Source organism: Neovison vison, chromosome 10 (genome assembly GCF_020171115.1).
Source record: "Neovison vison isolate M4711 chromosome 10, ASM_NN_V1, whole genome shotgun sequence".
NCBI lineage: Eukaryota > Metazoa > Chordata > Mammalia > Carnivora > Mustelidae > Neogale > Neogale vison.
Window position 1 is genome coordinate 5,843,133 of NC_058100.1, and position 19,476 is coordinate 5,862,608.

The following is a 19,476-nucleotide window of genomic DNA, read 5'->3' on the forward strand; positions in this document are numbered from 1 at the left end:
ACGGGAGGGACGGGAGGGCACAGAGGCGGAGTGCGCCTGAGGATCGGGCGGGAGGCGGAGACCTTCGGCCGGCCTTGAGTGTGAGAGCTGGGTGGGGGGTAGAAGGGTCGGGGGTGGGGGGGCAGGGGGGGACGGATGCAGCCTGGAGGCGGGCAGGAGCAGCACGCAGCGGCGAGTGGTGGGGAGTGGGCCCGGTGGCGAGCGAGAAAGCTGGAGGCCCCCCGTGGTGGGAGAGGACCAAGGCGGAGGAGGTGTGGGGGCCGGCGAAGACTGCTCTGCTTTGGCTGTGCTGTGCTGTGCTGTGCTGCGTGGTGGCGTGGGGCCAATGGGTGGCGCACGAGGGGCGTGGGTGGGAAGCAGGCAGGCCGGCGGGCCGGTAGGCAAGGGCAACCGAGAGAGAGGGAGCGGACCGGGTCTCGGACCAGGCCAAGCGGGGGTCGGGCGGCCGGGGGGTGCCGGTGGGTCGATGCACCCCCGGGGAGATCGCAACCGCCTGTCACCGGGACGGCCAGTCACGTATCGGGGGTCGTCCTGGGGTTGGGGTTCCGAGAGGCCAAAGGGACCAAGGCGACGCTGGATCTTTTCCCCTTTCTCCCCTGAGAAGGACTTGGCTAGGAGGGGGTGGGGAGGCCGGGGACAGGCGTGGGGCTGTTGGGGCAGGAGGGGCTGGTGGCGGTGGAGGCGCAGGCTGCGCTGGTCCTTGTGTCGCTGGGGGTGGACGACCGGGTGCTGCCGCCGCTGCTGGTGAGGATGGTGGTGGTGGACGTCTGCCGTCCATCGGTGACGGTCCCTGGGCCGCTGTGGTGGTGGTGTCGGAGGTCTGGGCGGCGGCGGCGATTTCGCCGGTGGCGGGGACGGGGACGGGGACGGACGTCGTTACTGTGGGCCATGCTGTCCGTGCCGGGGGCGTGGTGGTGGTGGAGGAGGAGGAGGACTTCGGGGCTGCTGGCGACGAAGCCCATGCTGGCGCACGGGTGGTGGGCTCGGTCGTGTCGCTGATGGCGGCGGGGACGGTGAAGGACGTCAGTGCTTTGGGTGCTGGTGCCGGAGCCGGTGTGACGACAGTGGACGAGGTCCTGCCGCGGCTGGTCCTGGGGATGGGTGGTGGACTCGGTGGGGCGCGGGGTGGCCGTACTGACGGCGGAGGACTTGGGCGCCGTTGGCAATGATGCCCGAGGCGATACGCTGGAGGTGGACGCGGTACTCTTGGTGATGGCGTCGGTGGGAGTGGCGGTGATGGGGAAGGACTTGAGCGCTGTTGGCCACGGAGCCCGTGGCGGTGTGGTGGCGGTGGACTTGGTCCTGCTGGTGGCGGCGGCGGTGGCGGCCGCAGGGGTGCTGGTGCTGGTGCTGGCAGTGGTCCGGGCGCCGCTATGCTGGTGGGCTTGGTGGAGCCGCTGCTGCCGCCAGGGCTGCTGCTATTGCCAAGAGGGGAAGGTTGTCGGTGGTGGAGGGGGAGCTTGGTGCTGGCGGTGGTCTTAGCGTTGTGTGCGCGGGGGAGTGGGAAGCACACGGGGGCCAAGTAGGGCAGAGAAAGGATACAGAGCGCAGGGCGCGGAGTGTGTGTGTGGCGGGGGTGGGGGTGGGGAGGCTGTCCGGGGTGCGCCCTAAAGGGTTTGTGAGGGCCCCTGCGGGAGAATGGGATGTATCAGGGCTAGGGGTGGCAAGTTCATGGCTCCTGGTTGTGCCAAGAGGAGAACGTTGGAGCCGTGGGTGGAGGGATGCAGGGAGCGAGCAAGTGTGGCGAAAGGCGTGGAGGTGGGGCGTGGCGCCCGCGTGGGCGAGCTGCGGCAGGGCCGGAAGGGAAGCGGGGTGCTGAGGGTCCTGAAGAGGAAAGGGGCAAGGAGAGCGTGTGGCGGGCCAGGGGCCAGGGTCCTCGGGGAGTGGGTAGAGTTTGGTCCCCAGGGGGAGCCAAGTGGAGAGGAAGGGAAGGGGCGTCGGGGCAGAGGCAGGGGCGGGACTTCGCGGAAGGAGCGGAGCCGGCTGAGGCCAGCGGGCTCGAGCCTGGGAGAGAGGAAGCCGGGAGCGCGCGGGCGCGGGCGCGGGCGCGGGCGCGCGTGCCCTTATGCGCGCTGTAGCCGCTGGGCCAAAAGGGGACGACGGCGTGCTGCATGGGCCGGGAATCGAACCCGGGCCTCCCGCGTGGCAGGCGAGAATTCTACCACTGAACCACCCATGCACCGATGGTGGTGGTCAACCGACGGCTCCAAACACCGGTCCGGGCCACAGCCAGGGCCAGAACCGGAGCCGGAGCCAAGCCAGGGCCAGGGCCAGAGGCAGGGCCAGGGCCAACCAGGGCCAGGGCCAGGACCGGGGTCAGGACCAGGACCGGGGTCAGGACCAGGGCCAGCGCCTGCGCCAGCGCCAGCGCCAGCGCCTGCGCCTGTCCCGATAGCATCCCGCTCCGCTGGGGCAGGAGGCAGCCGGGCGATCCGGAGGGGAGGCTGCATGCACGTCTAGAGTGCTTGGGAGCGGCGGCCGCGGCGGAGACGGGCGGAGCGAGGCACAGGCGCACGGAGGCGGACTAGGCTCCTCCTGCGTTTTCTCCCTGGTCCAGGGCCGCCGCCAGACGCTGCCCTGCCGGGGTCGCCCGCGGAAGCCAGGAGCCGGAGGAAGCCGGGCCAGAGCCCCAACACCACCCACCGCGGGCGATCGTCTGGGGCAGGTGCCGCTGAGCGCCGCCGTTCCCTTGGGCAGCTACTCTCCGCCCACCCCAAAGGCCCATTGGCGGATGGCTTTCCCTCCCGGGCCGTGTGGGCGCGATCCCGCGGGGCTGGGGAACGGAGCCGCGGCCGTGTGTGCGCACGTGGGGTGCCGTGGAGTGGCGGGAGTGTGGGTGGGGGTGTGTGGGTGGTGGGGTGGGTGTCTGCGGGGGCTCGTGCGCGCCGCACGCGTGTCGTGCATAGGACATGGAGGCCCCCGAGCGCCGCGGGCGCCGCCGAGTACCGCTGAGGCCAGGAGAGCGAAGCGAGGTGTCTGAGCTCTGGCCGGGAGCTCTCCCTGGGGGTCCAACTCGGGCCGGTGGTGGAGAGGCAGGAGCGCTGGCGGAGGCGCTGCTGGCTAGCTGGCGGACAGGGAGCGCGTTGAGGGAGCGCGCTGGGGTCCTCGGGTTCTGGCCGGGCGGGCCGGGCTTGGGGCGCCCAGGTGGGAGGCCTGGGGATGCAGGGCTTCCTTCCGCCCAGCGCTCGGGGGAGGAGCAATAATGCCGGGTTGGACTCCTGGGCCAGGCCCACTGACGGCAGGGCCGCGTGGTGGGCCCGCCAGCAGGTGGCTGGGCCACCTGGGTCCGCGGCCGGAGGCAGGCAGGTGTGGCCAGGGGAAGGCGTCCAGGTGGAAAAGGCTCGTGGGCGGCGCGGGCCACCTGAGTGGGGTGTGGCGAGAATGGAATGGGGGCCGTGCGGAAAGGACAGGGGGTCCCACCGGCTGCTCCCGGTGGCGGAGGCGCACGGCTCTGAGAGCGAGGCACTGTTCATGCGGGCACGAGCCTGGGGGAGAACCGAGGTCGGCGGGCGGAGGGCTTTCGGCACTGGCGCACGCCGCTGGTCTGCAGGGGCCCCTGGGAGGGACGAGAACGCAGCCCTCGGAAAGCAGGTGAGGAGGGAGGTGCTGCCAAGTTGCCCGGGCCTGCGGGTGTGGGATCAGGTGGGAAGGGCGCGCGAGTGGGTGGAGGAGGGCGAGTGCGCGCAAAGCCTGTGGTGCGGAGGGTCGAGGCGTCGGAGCTCCGCCCTGGGCCCCTGGCGCTGGGGTGCAAGGCCGGAGCGGCCCGTCAGGCAAGGACAGGGCTTGCCGTAGGGCGGGGTCCAGGCCCGCTGGGGTCCCGTGCCCTGGTAGGGCAGGCCAAAAGGTGGGCTTGTCAGGAGTGGGATTCGAACCCACGCCTCCAGGGGAGACTGCGACCTGAACGCAGCGCCTTAGACCGCTCGGCCATCCTGACGACGGGGCTGAGCGCGTCGCCGCTCGCCTGGCTGGGACCCGGCGCCAAGGCTGCCGCAGGCTGGCGGCGGCGTGTGTGCGCCAGCGAGGGGACGCGCGCCGCCGCCGAGCGGGAGCACAGCCCGCCGACTCGCCTGGCGCCTCCGCCCTCGCACAGCCCCGACCGCGCACCCAGAGGGCGGCGTCGGGCCCGCCTCTCTGGCAGCTCCCCGCCCCACCCCACCCCCCGCTCCTCCCCCTCGCCCTCCTCGGCCTCTGCCCTTCGTGGGCGCCCGTCCTCCTGGTCGCAGCCTCGCTTGTCCTGTGGGGCGGCTTCTCCCCGCGCGATCCCCGCCTGGCAGGCCAGAGGCCGCGGCGCCCTGGGAGTATTGGGCGGGCGTCCGGGTGCGGGGTCCGCCCCGAGTCGGGCAGTGGGGCTGCTGGGATGGCGGACGACGTTGGTTTGGGGTCGGGTCCGGTGCGGCAGGCGGCGGGCGCCGATGGAAGGCGGGGCGTCGAGGGCAGGGGTAGGCGTGGGCAGGCAGGCGCAGAGGGGTCGGGCGGCCGGATGGCCGCCGCCGTCCTCGTTAGTATAGTGGTGAGTATCCCCGCCTGTCACGCGGGAGACCGGGGTTCGATTCCCCGACGGGGAGGCCAGACGTCCTTTTTTGGGCGCCGCGGGCGCCGCCCCCGCTCTGTGCGAACGCTGGCCCCTCCGGCGCACTTGTCCTCCTTCCTCCAGCGTGCGGCCAGAGGCCGCCAGGGCCACGACGGCCGCCCGCCTGCTCCCCGTCCACCACCGCCACCCTTTTGCGTTCCTCGGCGTCGGGGCCGCGCGCCTGCGGGCTCGCCACAGTCCAGCCAGGGCCTTCCGTCGTGCCCAGGGCGCCTGACGAGTGGCCGGCCGCCCCGGGCTCCCCGGTGATTCGACGCTGCCCGGTCCGGCTGGGGCGGGGGCGGGGGCCGTGGCCGGACGGAGGGGACCGGACGGGACTTGACGGGACGCGGCGGGGCGGGGCGGGGCGGGGCGCGGGGTACCGGGGGGGGGGGGCCTCGGTTGTGTCGGGTCCTCCGTGGGCGCGGGATGTGGCCTCCCCCAGCACCCTGTGGAGAACGCCGGGGGCGAGCACGTGGTCGGAAGGACGCGGATCTCGGGGGACGGGGTTTCCCGGCCGGCAAAAGGGGGGTGGGGGGTGGGGGGTGGTACCAGGAGCGGCCGGGCGGCGCCAGCGCCCCCCAGAGGCGGTTGGCTGGCAGGCGGGCGGGCCCACGGAGCCGCCCAGCCGCGTGGGGCTGGCGCGGGTGGGACGGCGGGCGGCCGCTGCTGGCCCGTGCGGCAGCGCGGCGCTGTGGATGGGCGGGTCGTCGGGGCAGGGCCGAGGCGCGCTGGGCCGCCGAGGCGGTGACCAGAGGCGGTGACCAGAGCGGGTGCAGACGCCGGGGCCGAACCCTGGGCGTGCGTCTGGGGGCGGCCCGGGCTGTGCAGCGTTGGTGGTATAGTGGTGAGCATAGCTGCCTTCCAAGCAGTTGACCCGGGTTCGATTCCCGGCCAACGCAGCTGGCCAACCTTTTGCACGTCTCCAGGACCCCGGTGGCCAGGCCCGGTGGCAGCCGGGAGCCCGGAGCGCGGGAGGCCGGCGTGCTGAGGTGCTGAGGCCGGAGCGGGTCCCCAGGTTGAGCGGCGGTGGAAGGGGAGGAGGCGCACGGCGTTTTGAGGGCGCTGCCGGCGGGGCAGGTGGATTGGCAGGGCGGGCGGGTGGCTCTCGGTGGCCAGGCAGGGGCCTTGGAGCCCAAGCAGAGGCGAGTGGGTGGTATGGAGGCGCCGGGTGGAGGAGGTGCGGGCCAGGCGCGACACCCGACGCTCCCTGGTGGTCTAGTGGTTAGGATTCGGCGCTCTCACCGCCGGGGCCGGGGTTCGATTCCCGGTCAGGGAAGCCTTTCTTCTTCCTCTCGGCCTACCCACCTCGGCAGCGCTTCGGCACGCACCCCCTTTTGGCCCAAGCTCCATGGCTTCTCCCTGGCCCCGTGGCCAGGGCGCCCGCACCAGGCCAGCCGCCCCGTCCAGCCCAAGCCTTGCCCTGTCGCCTCCTCCGGGCCAAGCCTTTTGGCCTCGCAGGTGGGCTGGGACTTCCGCGCCTCCCCTGGACGCTCACCTCCCCCCGCGACCCCCCTCTCCCCCTCGGCCACCACCCCAGAGGACGCGGCCGCCTCCGTCCCCACGGAGGGGCCACCAACAGACGCCCGGACGTCCGGCCGCCTCAGGGGCTTGGACTCTCCCGCGGCACCGGGGCCGCCCATGACGAGCGACCCCTTGCTGCTGCATCCTGAGGTGCTAGCTGGCGGCGTCGGTGCCTTGAAGAGGAGGGGGCGGTGGGAGTGGGAGTCGGGTCACCTGCTGGAGCCCCTGGTCCCCTCCCTCCCTGCCCCCTCTCGGGCCAGCCACCGCTGGGCCGGCTTCCCCACCACCGGCCACCCCCGGGGCTGGCGGCGTCTCCCCGGCGCCGGCGGTGGTGGGTCACCTGGGTGGCGGGCTCCAGCGGGGATGGGAGACGAGAGGCGCACCGCAGCGCCCGGCACGTGGAGTGGGCAAAGCGAATGAGGGCGCATCCTGGGAGCCCGACCCCCGGGCAGTGGAGGTTGGAGAGCGGGGAGGTGCAGAAGGCCGCCGGGGAGAACCCAACAGCCCAGCCGCCGCGAGAAGGTGGAGGCCCACCGGACACTCGCAGGGTGGGCTTGGGGCCAACACGCCCTTTGAATGGCGACACCAGTCACCTGAGTCCAAGGCAAAGTGACAAGCGCGTTCCCCGCAACGCCTCCCTTCCCCTCCAGCCCCCACCCTTTCAGGCCTTCCCACGGGCGCGTCAGGGCACACCTAGCCCGCATCTCCTCCTGCCCTCTCCACCCCGGGCCCGGGGTGTCCTCTGGTCCGGGTGCTCCTCCAGCTCCGTCAGAGCACAGTCTCCTTCCCGCCAGCACCCGCACCCACCCCGTCCGCCGAGGGTTTGCTGTCTGCTCGGGGAGGGTCTCCCTACAGAGCCCCAGCGGACAGTCCGTGTGCCGGCCCCAACTGCCGCAGCCGCCCACCCCCGCAGGACCGGGCCCAGGTCAGAGCAGCGGTGGGAAGGAGCCCCCCCTGTGGGCGTCCAGATGCTTCCCGTCATCCCAGGAAGGCCCCTCAGCAGCCTCGCGTGGGGCAGGGTGGGTGTGCGGGGTTGGGGGTCGAGTCCTCAGCGGTGGGGGATGGGGCAAGATGCAGGTGTTGGCTGCCCTGGGTGGCCTCCCACGGGGGTGAGGGCACAGGGGGAAAGGATCCCAGAAAGAGGGGAGGTCCGGGAGCAGCAAGGGTGTGTGTGTTGGTGGGGCAGGTGCGGGGCGAGGAATGGTGGGTGTGCTGGGACCCGGCGGAGACTGCGGCTGGCCACTCGGGCGGGGTCTCCGCAGAGGCTCGGGGCGGCAGGGGCCCCTTGCCCAGCGCCTTGCCCGGCACGTGTGCACACCTGTGCGGGAGGATGACACGGGAGGGACGGGAGGGCACAGAGGCGGAGTGCGCCTGAGGATCGGGCGGGAGGCGGAGACCTTCGGCCGGCCTTGAGTGTGAGAGCTGGGTGGGGGGTAGAAGGGTCGGGGGTGGGGGGGCCGGGGGGGATGGATGCAGCCTGGAGGCGGGCAGGAGCAGCACGCAGCGGCGAGTGGTGGGGAGTGGGCCCGGTGGCGAGCGAGAAAGCTGGAGGCCCCCCGTGGTGGGAGAGGACCAAGGCGGAGGAGGTGTGGGGGCCGGCGAAGACTGCTCTGCTTTGGCTGTGCTGTGCTGTGCTGTGCTGTGCTGTGCTGTGCTGTGCTGCGTGGTGGCGTGGGGCCAATGGGTGGCGCACGAGGGGCGTGGGTGGGAAGCAGGCAGGCCGGCGGGCCGGTAGGCAAGGGCAACCGAGAGAGAGGGAGCGGACCGGGTCTCGGACCAGGCCAAGCGGGGGTCGGGCGGCCGGGGGGTGCCGGTGGGTCGATGCACCCCCGGGGAGATCGCAACCGCCTGTCACCGGGACGGCCAGTCACGTATCGGGGGTCGTCCTGGGGTTGGGGTTCCGAGAGGCCAAAGGGACCAAGGCGACGCTGGATCTTTTCCCCTTTCTCCCCTGAGAAGGACTTGGCTAGGAGGGGGTGGGGAGGCCGGGGACAGGCGTGGGGCTGTTGGGGCAGGAGGGGCTGGTGGCGGTGGAGGCGCAGGCTGCGCTGGTCCTTGTGTCGCTGGGGGTGGACGACCGGGTGCTGCCGCCGCTGCTGGTGAGGATGGTGGTGGTGGACGTCTGCCGTCCATCGGTGACGGTCCCTGGGCCGCTGTGGTGGTGGTGTCGGAGGTCTGGGCGGCGGCGGCGATTTCGCCGGTGGCGGGGACGGGGACGGGGACGGACGTCGTTACTGTGGGCCATGCTGTCCGTGCCGGGGGCGTGGTGGTGGTGGAGGAGGAGGAGGACTTCGGGGCTGCTGGCGACGAAGCCCATGCTGGCGCACGGGTGGTGGGCTCGGTCGTGTCGCTGATGGCGGCGGGGACGGTGAAGGACGTCAGTGCTTTGGGTGCTGGTGCCGGAGCCGGTGTGACGACAGTGGACGAGGTCCTGCCGCGGCTGGTCCTGGGGATGGGTGGTGGACTCGGTGGGGCGCGGGGTGGCCGTACTGACGGCGGAGGACTTGGGCGCCGTTGGCAATGATGCCCGAGGCGATACGCTGGAGGTGGACGTGGTACTCTTGGTGATGGCGTCGGTGGGAGTGGCGGTGATGGGGAAGGACTTGAGCGCTGTTGGCCACGGAGCCCGTGGCGGTGTGGTGGCGGTGGACTTGGTCCTGCTGGTGGCGGCGGCGGTGGCGGCCGCAGGGGTGCTGGTGCTGGTGCTGGCAGTGGTCCGGGCGCCGCTATGCTGGTGGGCTTGGTGGAGCCGCTGCTGCCGCCAGGGCTGCTGCTATTGCCAAGAGGGGAAGGTTGGCGGTGGCGGTGGTGGAGGGGGAGCTTGGTGCTGGCGGTGGTCTTAGCGTTGTGTGCGCGGGGGAGTGGGAAGCACACGGGGGCCAAGTAGGGCAGAGAAAGGATACAGAGCGCAGGGCGCGGAGTGTGTGTGTGGCGGGGGTGGGGGTGGGGGTGGGGAGGCTGTCCGGGGTGCGCCCTAAAGGGTTTGTGAGGGCCCCTGCGGGAGAATGGGATGTATCAGGGCTAGGGGTGGCAAGTTCATGGCTCCTGGTTGTGCCAAGAGGAGAACGTTGGAGCCGTGGGTGGAGGGATGCAGGGAGCGAGCAAGTGTGGCGAAAGGCGTGGAGGTGGGGCGTGGCGCCCGCGTGGGCGAGCTGCGGCAGGGCCGGAAGGGAAGCGGGGTGCTGAGGGTCCTGAAGAGGAAAGGGGCAAGGAGAGCGTGTGGCGGGCCAGGGGCCAGGGTCCTCGGGGAGTGGGTAGAGTTTGGACCCCAGGGGGAGCCAAGTGGAGAGGAAGGGAAGGGGCGTCGGGGCAGAGGCAGGGGCGGGACTTCGCGGAAGGAGCGGAGCCGGCTGAGGCCAGCGGGCTCGAGCCTGGGAGAGAGGAAGCCGGGAGCGCGCGGGCGCGGGCGCGCGTGCCCTTATGCGCGCTGTAGCCGCTGGGCCAAAAGGGGACGACGGCGTGCTGCATGGGCCGGGAATCGAACCCGGGCCTCCCGCGTGGCAGGCGAGAATTCTACCACTGAACCACCCATGCACCGATGGTGGTGGTCAACCGACGGCTCCAAACACCGGTCCGGGCCACAGCCAGGGCCAGAACCGGAGCCGGAGCCAAGCCAGGGCCAGGGCCAGAGGCAGGGCCAGGGCCAACCAGGGCCAGGGCCAGGACCGGGGTCAGGACCAGGACCGGGGTCAGGACCAGGGCCAGCGCCTGCGCCAGCGCCTGCGCCTGCGCCTGCGCCAGCGCCTGCGCCTGCGCCAGCGCCAGCGCCTGTCCCGATAGCATCCCGCTCCGCTGGGGCAGGAGGCAGCCGGGCGATCCGGAGGGGAGGCTGCATGCACGTCTAGAGTGCTTGGGAGCGGCGGCCGCGGCGGAGACGGGCGGAGCGAGGCACAGGCGCACGGAGGCGGACTAGGCTCCTCCTGCGTTTTCTCCCTGGTCCAGGGCCGCCGCCAGACGCTGCCCTGCCGGGGTCGCCCGCGGAAGCCAGGAGCCGGAGGAAGCCGGGCCAGAGCCCCAACACCACCCACCGCGGGCGATCGTCTGGGGCAGGTGCCGCTGAGCGCCGCCGTTCCCTTGGGCAGCTACTCTCCGCCCACCCCAAAGGCCCATTGGCGGATGGCTTTCCCGCCCGGGCCGTGTGGGCGCGATCCCGCGGGGCTGGGGAACGGAGCCGCGGCCGTGTGTGCGCACGTGGGGTGCCGTGGAGTGGCGGGAGTGTGGGTGGGGGTGTGTGGGTGGTGGGGTGGGTGTCTGCGGGGGCTCGTGCGCGCCGCACGCGTGTCGTGCATAGGACATGGAGGCCCCCGAGCGCCGCGGGCGCCGCCGAGTACCGCTGAGGCCAGGAGAGCGAAGCGAGGTGTCTGAGCTCTGGCCGGGAGCTCTCCCTGGGGGTCCAACTCGGGCCGGTGGTGGAGAGGCAGGAGCGCTGGCGGAGGCGCTGCTGGCTAGCTGGCGGACAGGGAGCGCGTTGAGGGAGCGCGCTGGGGTCCTCGGGTTCTGGCCGGGCGGGCCGGGCTTGGGGCGCCCAGGTGGGAGGCCTGGGGATGCAGGGCTTCCTTCCGCCCAGCGCTCGGGGGAGGAGCAATAATGCCGGGTTGGACTCCTGGGCCAGGCCCACTGACGGCAGGGCCGCGTGGTGGGCCCGCCAGCAGGTGGCTGGGCCACCTGGGTCCGCGGCCGGAGGCAGGCAGGTGTGGCCAGGGGAAGGCGTCCAGGTGGAAAAGGCTCGTGGGCGGCGCGGGCCACCTGAGTGGGGTGTGGCGAGAATGGAATGGGGGCCGTGCGGAAAGGACAGGGGGTCCCACCGGCTGCTCCCGGTGGCGGAGGCGCACGGCTCTGAGAGCGAGGCACTGTTCATGCGGGCACGAGCCTGGGGGAGAACCGAGGTCGGCGGGCGGAGGGCTTTCGGCACTGGCGCACGCCGCTGGTCTGCAGGGGCCCCTGGGAGGGACGAGAACGCAGCCCTCGGAAAGCAGGTGAGGAGGGAGGTGCTGCCAAGTTGCCCGGGCCTGCGGGTGTGGGATCAGGTGGGAAGGGCGCGCGAGTGGGTGGAGGAGGGCGAGTGCGCGCAAAGCCTGTGGTGCGGAGGGTCGAGGCGTCGGAGCTCCGCCCTGGGCCCCTGGCGCTGGGGTGCAAGGCCGGAGCGGCCCGTCAGGCAAGGACAGGGCTTGCCGTAGGGCGGGGTCCAGGCCCGCTGGGGTCCCGTGCCCTGGTAGGGCAGGCCAAAAGGTGGGCTTGTCAGGAGTGGGATTCGAACCCACGCCTCCAGGGGAGACTGCGACCTGAACGCAGCGCCTTAGACCGCTCGGCCATCCTGACGACGGGGCTGAGCGCGTCGCCGCTCGCCTGGCTGGGACCCGGCGCCAAGGCTGCCGCAGGCTGGCGGCGGCGTGTGTGCGCCAGCGAGGGGACGCGCGCCGCCGCCGAGCGGGAGCACAGCCCGCCGACTCGCCTGGCGCCTCCGCCCTCGCACAGCCCCGACCGCGCACCCAGAGGGCGGCGTCGGGCCCGCCTCTCTGGCAGCTCCCCGCCCCACCCCACCCCCCGCTCCTCCCCCTCGCCCTCCTCGGCCTCTGCCCTTCGTGGGCGCCCGTCCTCCTGGTCGCAGCCTCGCTTGTCCTGTGGGGCGGCTTCTCCCCGCGCGATCCCCGCCTGGCAGGCCAGAGGCCGCGGCGCCCGGGGAGTATTGGGCGGGCGTCCGGGTGCGGGGTCCGCCCCGAGTCGGGCAGTGGGGCTGCTGGGATGGCGGACGACGTTGGTTTGGGGTCGGGTCCGGTGCGGCAGGCGGCGGGCGCCGATGGAAGGCGGGGCGTCGAGGGCAGGGGTAGGCGTGGGCAGGCAGGCGCAGAGGGGTCGGGCGGCCGGATGGCCGCCGCCGTCCTCGTTAGTATAGTGGTGAGTATCCCCGCCTGTCACGCGGGAGACCGGGGTTCGATTCCCCGACGGGGAGGCCAGACGTCCTTTTTTGGGCGCCGCGGGCGCCGCCCCCGCTCTGTGCGAACGCTGGCCCCTCCGGCGCACTTGTCCTCCTTCCTCCAGCGTGCGGCCAGAGGCCGCCAGGGCCACGACGGCCGCCCGCCTGCTCCCCGTCCACCACCGCCACCCTTTTGCGTTCCTCGGCGTCGGGGCCGCGCGCCTGCGGGCTCGCCACAGTCCAGCCAGGGCCTTCCGTCGTGCCCAGGGCGCCTGACGAGTGGCCGGCCGCCCCGGGCTCCCCGGTGATTCGACGCTGCCCGGTCCGGCTGGGGCGGGGGCGGGGGCCGTGGCCGGACGGAGGGGACCGGACGGGACTTGACGGGACGCGGCGGGGCGGGGCGGGGCGGGGCGCGGGGGACCGGGGGGGCCTCGGTTGTGTCGGGTCCTCCGTGGGCGCGGGATGTGGCCTCCCCCAGCACCCTGTGGAGAACGCCGGGGGCGAGCACGTGGTCGGAAGGACGCGGATCTCGGGGGACGGGGTTTCCCGGCCGGCAAAAGGGGGGTGGGGGGTGTGGGCTGGTACCAGGAGCGGCCGGGCGGCGCCAGCGCCCCCCAGAGGCGGTTGGCTGGCAGGCGGGCGGGCCCACGGAGCCGCCCAGCCGCGTGGGGCTGGCGCGGGTGGGACGGCGGGCGGCTGCTGCTGGCCCGTGCGGCAGCGCGGCGCTGTGGATGGGCGGGTGGTCGGGGCAGGGCCGAGGCGCGCTGGGCGGCCGAGGCGGTGACCAGAGGCGGTGACCAGAGCGGGTGCAGACGCCGGGGCCGAACCCTGGGCGTGCGTCTGGGGGCGGCCCGGGCTGTGCAGCGTTGGTGGTATAGTGGTGAGCATAGCTGCCTTCCAAGCAGTTGACCCGGGTTCGATTCCCGGCCAACGCAGCTGGCCAACCTTTTGCACGTCTCCAGGACCCCGGTGGCCAAGCCCGGTGGCAGCAGGGAGCCCGGAGCGCGGGAGGCCGGCGTGCTGAGGTGCTGAGGCCGGAGCGGGTCCCCAGGTTGAGCGGCGGTGGAAGGGGAGGAGGCGCACGGCGTTTTGAGGGCGCTGCCGGCGGGGCAGGTGGATTGGCAGGGCGGGCGGGTGGCTCTCGGTGGCCAGGCAGGGGCCTTGGAGCCCAAGCAGAGGCGAGTGGGTGGTATGGAGGCGCCGGGTGGAGGAGGTGCGGGCCAGGCGCGACACCCGACGCTCCCTGGTGGTCTAGTGGTTAGGATTCGGCGCTCTCACCGCCGCGGCCCGGGTTCGATTCCCGGTCAGGGAAGCCTTTCTTCTTCCTCTCGGCCTACCCACCTCGGCAGCGCTTCGGCACGCACCCCCTTTTGGCCCAAGCTCCATGGCTTCTCCCTGGCCCCGTGGCCCTGCTGCCCACGGCAGCGCAACCTTCCTCTTCCTCCCAAGTCTTGCCTTTTTTTGGGGGCATCGCAAGCGTTTGGTTTTGGCAGCTGTTGCGGATGTCCTACTCATGCCCAGTTTTTCTCTCTCAAGTAAATTAAATGTCTTAAGATTAATTAATTGTAGTTAGTGAGATGTATTACAAATGATAAATGCAAATATATTTTATATTATGAAAAATGATAAATTATTTACTTTTCCTGTAAAGCTGAATTTCAAAACTTAAGAATATTGTAAATGTGGGTTTACGTCGTTTGTCTCTATTAATATTTGAAATTTTTTTAGAAGTAAGCATTTAAATTGATGTATGATTGAGGCATATTTGCGTATTACGACATACAATAACATATACCCCGTCCAAGTGCTCTATTTGGTATGTTTTGACATATAGAACCGTTTCTAGCATCCTGATAATGAATATATATGGTCACCCCCAAACATTTCCTCATGCCTCTTTGTAATCTCCTCCTTCTTGTTGCCATCCAGAGGCCGGTTTTTGTTGTTGTTGTTGTTGTTGTTTGTTTTTTGTTTTTTTCTTTCCGTTTTCATTGCCTAATTTTGATTTTTAGAGCATGCTTCTAATAGAATCTCTGTGAGGGGCGCCTGGGTGGCTCAGTGGGTAAGCAAGCATCTGCCGCTGGCTCTGGTCATGATCCCTGGGTGCTGGGATCCAGCTCCTCTGGGGCTCCCTGTTCAGTGGGAAGCCTGTTTCTTTCTCTCCCTCTGTCTGCTACTGCCCCGCTTGTGCTCTCTCTCTGCCAAATGAATAAATAAAGTATTTTTTAAAAATAGAATTTCTGTGATTCTAGAATGTTTATATTTGTATTTTCCAGGATGGTAGCCACTAGTCCGGTGTAGTATTGAGCACTTGAAAAGATATTTGTCCAAAGTGAAGAGTCCTGTAAGTGTAAAATATATAGTGAATTTCAAAGATGTAATTTGAAAACAGTGTAAAAATCTCTATATTTTTATACTGATTACATATCGACACAGGACTATATTGTATATATTGGGTTTTATGGCTTGAATTGTGTCCCCTCAAAATTTATGTATTGCAGTCCTAACTTCCAGTACCTCAGAATGTGAGCTTGTTTGGCAATAGGATGTCTGTTTCCTATTTAATTAGTTAGGATGAGGTCATCCTGGGGTAGAGAAGCCTACCTTATGGATGAGTGTTCATGTAAAAACGGGAAATTCAAAGACACAGACACACTCACATGGGAAGAACGCCAGGTAAATTTGGAGCTTTGCTGCCAGAAGCCAACCAAATATCAGAAGCTTCGAAAGAGGCCTGGAACAGATCTTTCCCTAGTGCATTCAGGGAGAGCATAGCCCTGCAACCGCGTTGAATTGACTTCCGGCCTCAGAAACCCTGAAACAATAAATTTATGTTGGTTAAGCCAACATTATGGCAACTTTATTGCCATATTTATGGCAAATAAATGGTAAAGCCACCTTTATTATGGCAGCCATTGAAAGCTAATGCATTGGGTTAAATAAAATAGATTATTAAATTAATTTTATCTGTCTCGAAGAAGGCCCTGGCCTTTGCTCTTCAAATTCCTTGCGGAACTGAGGTATGTATCTCTGGAAAATCATGCAATCCCCTTTTAAACCAAAGCGATAAGCATATTCCTCATTGTGTGGCATGTATTCCTCATTGTGTGGCATGACAGCTAAAGTGGATGGATATCCACAGGGAAAATCTTCCATGGTTAAGGCAATGAGAAAGGAATCAAGCCGCCCATGTTGCTGATGGAAAGAGTATCTGTTCCTCCCCTCACAGCTCTGGAGAGTGTGTATTGTGGCCTCACGAAGAATTGTGATGAGAACATGTGATCAGAATTATAGTGGCGGCAGAGTGTAGCACAAAAATCTGGAAGAATGAATCACTTATTTGACTTTTTCTCTGATTTGGGGTGCGTGGTCTGAAGAAGAAAATAGTTTATCCAATCATCAAAAGGAATGGGGTGAGCCTTCAGTGAAATTGTAAGTTAACTGCTTTTTGTTCCCATCCTTCCACCCCTTCCCTGAGCTCCCTTGTCCTCTCACTGGACGGCTCCCTCACTGCTGTGCATTCCCAGGGCTGGATCTTTGTCTCCCCTGAGCAAACTACCAGGCCGAGTTCCTGAGTCTCCCCACGGTATTACTGACTGTCCTCAACAAGAGAAGAAAGTTGATTGTAAGAAAACAAAGCCCAGTCCGACGAGATTAAATACAGATGCACTGTAAACCTATGAAAGGAAACCTCAGAGGTCTTCAAAAACAGGGGAAGAAGCATGACGTGAACTGACTGAAAGCGAAACCGGAAGTGTGTTCCGGAAGCCGGAAGTGGAAGACAGGACAGCTCTTTGCTCTTGTGTCTGCTACTCTCCACAATTTCAACCAACTCTCATTTTCTCTTCCTGTCTCCCCCTATCTGCTTTTTGTCCTCCCTTCCTTCCCCTCACCTTCTCTCAGGTGGCTTGCTTTTTTGTTACATGACTTAATGTGGTCTCACTTGACGCGCTCTTTCAAGTAAGTACCTGCCATCATCTACCTGAAGTCTTTGCCTCTCAGTTAATTTCAAAGTCTCATTAGTCATTGGTGATTCTGTGAGCTCTGTCCTCCTTGGGTGAGGATAGGTCCCCGCCTGACCTGGAGCGGGAGGAGTGTGAAGGAGTTAGGTATCAGAGGGCTTTTCCCACCTGAAAGACCTAGGGCTGCCTCCTGTAGCTGTGAGCAGGGCGCAGGACGTGGGGGCACATATGTCAGGTATCTGCAAACAGTTTTCTATTGAAAATGGACACTGACATTACCAACCCCCCCCCCCCCGGGTTGTGGCTATTGTATCTAGATGTATCATGAGAAATAATGTAAAAATTATAGACTTACAATTTCATAAAAGCTAGAGGGATCATAGCCATTAGAGATGAGATTATTTTTTTACTTTCACTTTTTTTACTTCTTACTTTTACAAATGAAGCTATTACATATGCGAATTTAAATATGTGGTTCACGTTGCATTTCTATTGGACCGCACTGCGCTGAGGTATGCTTAGCAACAAGTTTACGTGTCAGGTTTACCAGGATGCTGTTTCTTCTCCTAGCCATTTATCTGGTGGTGTGTGTCTACTCCATATCCTTAGTTAAAATGGAAAATCCATCTCTATTTAGCAAACAGCAACTGGTATTGCCTTTGCTATTCACCGAGAACACTCTCCCATTTACCTGTAATGTCTTTGTAACCTGCAGCCAGTGACAATACTTAAGATAGGCAGATTGTAACATTCCCCAAATCCTGAATCTTCTTTAACATTTGAAAGTCCCTTCCCTTATCTTTACTTCTCCTGACTGAAAAGTATATAATCACTTGATCCTCACAATCCCAGGGCAGCCAGGAGCAGCGCACCACAGCTCTTCCCGCCCATGTGTCCTGTTCCTGTGCTTTAATAAAACCACCTTCCTGGGTGGCTCAGTGGGTTAAGCCTCTGCCTTCGGCTCAGGTCATGATCCCAGGGTCCTGTCCCCGCCCACCCGCATCGGGCTCTCTGTCTTGCAGGGAGCCTGCTTCCCCCTCTCTCTCTGCCTGCCTCTCTGCCTGCTTGTGATCTCTCTGTCAAGTAAATAAATAAAATCTTAAAGAAAAAAAAGCTTTGTACTGTCACTTAAAAAAAAAAAACAACACCATTTTGTACTAAAGACATCTCAAGAGTTCTTTCTTGGATGTCTGCTCAGACCCCACCAATAACACACCCACATTCAAAAGAACGACATCATTGTCATGAGGAGGAATTCCAGGAGAGACACAGAGCAGCTAACAAGTGACACAAGTGGGAAAGTTTATGGCGAGACAGGGGAGGGGGAAAGGAAGAGAGAGTATGGGATGTGTGCCCTGGGGGGGGGGGTTCTATCTTTTATTCACAGTTGTTAACTAGGGGGCAGAAAATTCACTACTTGGGGCAGGAAGTTTCTTCCTTATTTGGTCAAGGGTTTCCTGTCATGGCACCTGCCATCTTGGGCCTGTCTGGTTTGATCCGGCTTCTGGTGGAGGGCTGCCGGGACAGGCCTCTGACCTTCCCAACAGCTGCCCATGGCTTCTTCCTCACTGCTCTTGCAGGTCTCCTGTTAGAACCTAACTGTCTGCCTACGCTAATACACTGCCTGCCTTTGTTTCCCACAGTCATTTGGCCTGATTAAAACGTTAGTTTCTTTCCCCTCATCTAAGGGAACCCATCTTGTTTGTTAGCTGCTGCTGTCTAATTATTGGGGTCTTTGGGGGTCTCACTTGTGTTGGTCAGTGAATACTACCCAGTTCTGGGCTCACAGGAAGTAGTGAGTGAACCCACTGATATGGTCTGGATTTCCCACCTCCATGTTTTCCAAAAGCTGCTCCCCAGTCCCATAATTCCTTGAGACTCAGCTTTTCGGAATGAAGGGTTCTGTGGCCAAAATAATGCAGAATATTCCGCTACACTGTTTCTCTTCTTGTATATTCATAATGCCCATTAAAGACTCCAAGAAGCCCTATTGCAAAGAAAACTTTTAAACTCAGTTATATAAGGCATTTGCCAAAAGCTAGGTAACCACAGAATCCTTCTTCCTCTGTAGCTTGTATCAGTGTCCCTCAGAACAGATGAACCCAAGGTCACCTTTCAGGAGATGCTGATCCAGTGCTTTATTTGGGAAGAGAGAGAGATGAAGAGACTCTCTGAAGACTTCCTGGGCTACCTGATGGGTTTTGGCCTTGGCCTTAGTCCCTGGCTTAGGTGACTTCACAAAGGCTCCCCACAGGGGACCTGACTGTTTATTCCAAATTTCTGCCTGAACAACCATCATTTCCCCCCATCCCTCTGCATCTCCTATACATCTGGCAATTCTATTCATCTTTCCACCTTGGTATCAAATCACCTTCTGCCGAGAGATGGGACTCCTGGTCGCCTGGACACGGGGCCATCTTTTTCCGTGTAGAGAGACTTTCAAAGCTCAAAGGGAGACTGGAGAAATTGCAAAGTCAATCAGAGCCAGGGCCCTCCAATGGCCTTTCTTGCCAAACTGTAACAGCAGTGGTGGCAGCAGCCTCGGTTCAGGCCGTAGCTTTCCTCCTCCCTCAGCCCCTCTCTACAGCAACCTGGCTGAGGAGCCTCCAACTACCCTTTAGCCTCCAGGAAAAAAAAGGGGCCAGTGATCTCCAGAGCTACGTTATAAGAGGCCCCACCCTCATTGGATTTCTGAAGGTCAAGGCCCAGAGTCAGCCCAGGCAGCTCTACAGGAACTCATAGCAAATGTGTTTTCACAGATCCCAGACAGAGGCTCCTCAAAGGCATGGAAACTCAGTAAATTCTGTTTCTACTTTCAAAATAAGTCCAGCAAGCTGACCACTAGCACCTTGTCCAAGGCACTATCATCTCTCACTTGGGCCGGATTGTGGCAATGGGCGCCTGATTGGTCTCTCTACACTCGTGCTTGCCGCCCTGTACACCACAACAGCCAGATTGTCCTCTAAAACGTGTGTTGTACTTGTCACTTCTTTACCCAAGGCTAAGCAATAGCTTCTCCTCGCACTTGAAAGCAAAAGCCAAGGCTTTGCAATGTTCCATCAAGTGTTGCATATGCTTGCCCCCTCCTTCTCTCTGACCTCATCTACTGCTCTGTTATCCTTCTGTTCAGGGGTCATGTGACTTCTGTTTCTAGAATATTCTTCCTAACAGATATCCACATCATGCTTCATCATGGCCTTGACCTAAATGTCACCTGATCATGAGACCTTCTTTTCATACACCATAACCCCACTCCCTTACCATCCCCATCTCCCATTTTATTTTCCCTCATTGTACTCATTACCAATTGATGTACCAGGTTTTCATTTGTTTAATTGTTTTTTGCCTGACTACCCCACCTCCTATCAGAATGTGACGTCCAGGAAAGCTGGGCCTTTGTTTTGTTCACTGCTATACTTAGAGTGTAGGTCAGTGACTGGCACATGATAAAGCACTCAAAAATTCGTGGAATGAGTACATTCTTTAGCATTTGAAAACAGAATTTTATT

At 64.0% G+C, this 19,476-nt stretch overlaps 1 protein-coding gene and 10 non-coding genes across 11 annotated transcripts; 6 read left to right on the plus strand and 5 right to left on the minus strand.

The window, feature by feature from the left end:
* Positions 1-2,108: 2,108 nt before the first annotated feature.
* TRNAG-GCC lies at positions 2,109-2,179 on the minus strand. Its single transcript has one exon. It is a non-coding gene; the product is annotated as a tRNA-Gly (tRNA).
* Positions 2,180-2,524: 345 nt separating this feature from the next.
* On the minus strand, positions 2,525-6,210 carry LOC122918893 (basic proline-rich protein-like). Its single transcript, XM_044267817.1, has 6 exons — positions 5,876-6,210; positions 4,951-5,694; positions 4,637-4,857; positions 3,898-4,524; positions 3,421-3,485; positions 2,525-3,361 (listed from the first exon to the last, which is right to left on the minus strand). Exons 1-6 carry the CDS (start codon positions 6,208-6,210, stop codon positions 2,525-2,527), a joined length of 2,829 nt encoding a protein of 942 aa, XP_044123752.1.
* Positions 3,852-3,934, minus strand: TRNAL-CAG. Its single transcript has one exon. It is a non-coding gene; the product is annotated as a tRNA-Leu (tRNA).
* On the plus strand, positions 4,494-4,565 carry TRNAD-GUC. The gene has a single exon. It is a non-coding gene; the product is annotated as a tRNA-Asp (tRNA).
* Positions 5,398-5,469, plus strand: TRNAG-UCC. Its single transcript has one exon. It is a non-coding gene; the product is annotated as a tRNA-Gly (tRNA).
* On the plus strand, positions 5,775-5,846 carry TRNAE-CUC. The gene has a single exon. It is a non-coding gene; the product is annotated as a tRNA-Glu (tRNA).
* A 3,344-nt stretch (positions 6,211-9,554) lies between the features above and the next one.
* On the minus strand, positions 9,555-9,625 carry TRNAG-GCC. Its single transcript has one exon. It is a non-coding gene; the product is annotated as a tRNA-Gly (tRNA).
* A 1,702-nt stretch (positions 9,626-11,327) lies between these two features.
* TRNAL-CAG lies at positions 11,328-11,410 on the minus strand. Its single transcript has one exon. It is a non-coding gene; the product is annotated as a tRNA-Leu (tRNA).
* A 559-nt stretch (positions 11,411-11,969) lies between these two features.
* Positions 11,970-12,041, plus strand: TRNAD-GUC. The gene has a single exon. It is a non-coding gene; the product is annotated as a tRNA-Asp (tRNA).
* Positions 12,042-12,868: 827 nt separating this feature from the next.
* On the plus strand, positions 12,869-12,940 carry TRNAG-UCC. Its single transcript has one exon. It is a non-coding gene; the product is annotated as a tRNA-Gly (tRNA).
* Positions 12,941-13,245: 305 nt separating this feature from the next.
* On the plus strand, positions 13,246-13,317 carry TRNAE-CUC. Its single transcript has one exon. It is a non-coding gene; the product is annotated as a tRNA-Glu (tRNA).
* The last annotated feature ends 6,159 nt before the right edge of the window (positions 13,318-19,476 follow it).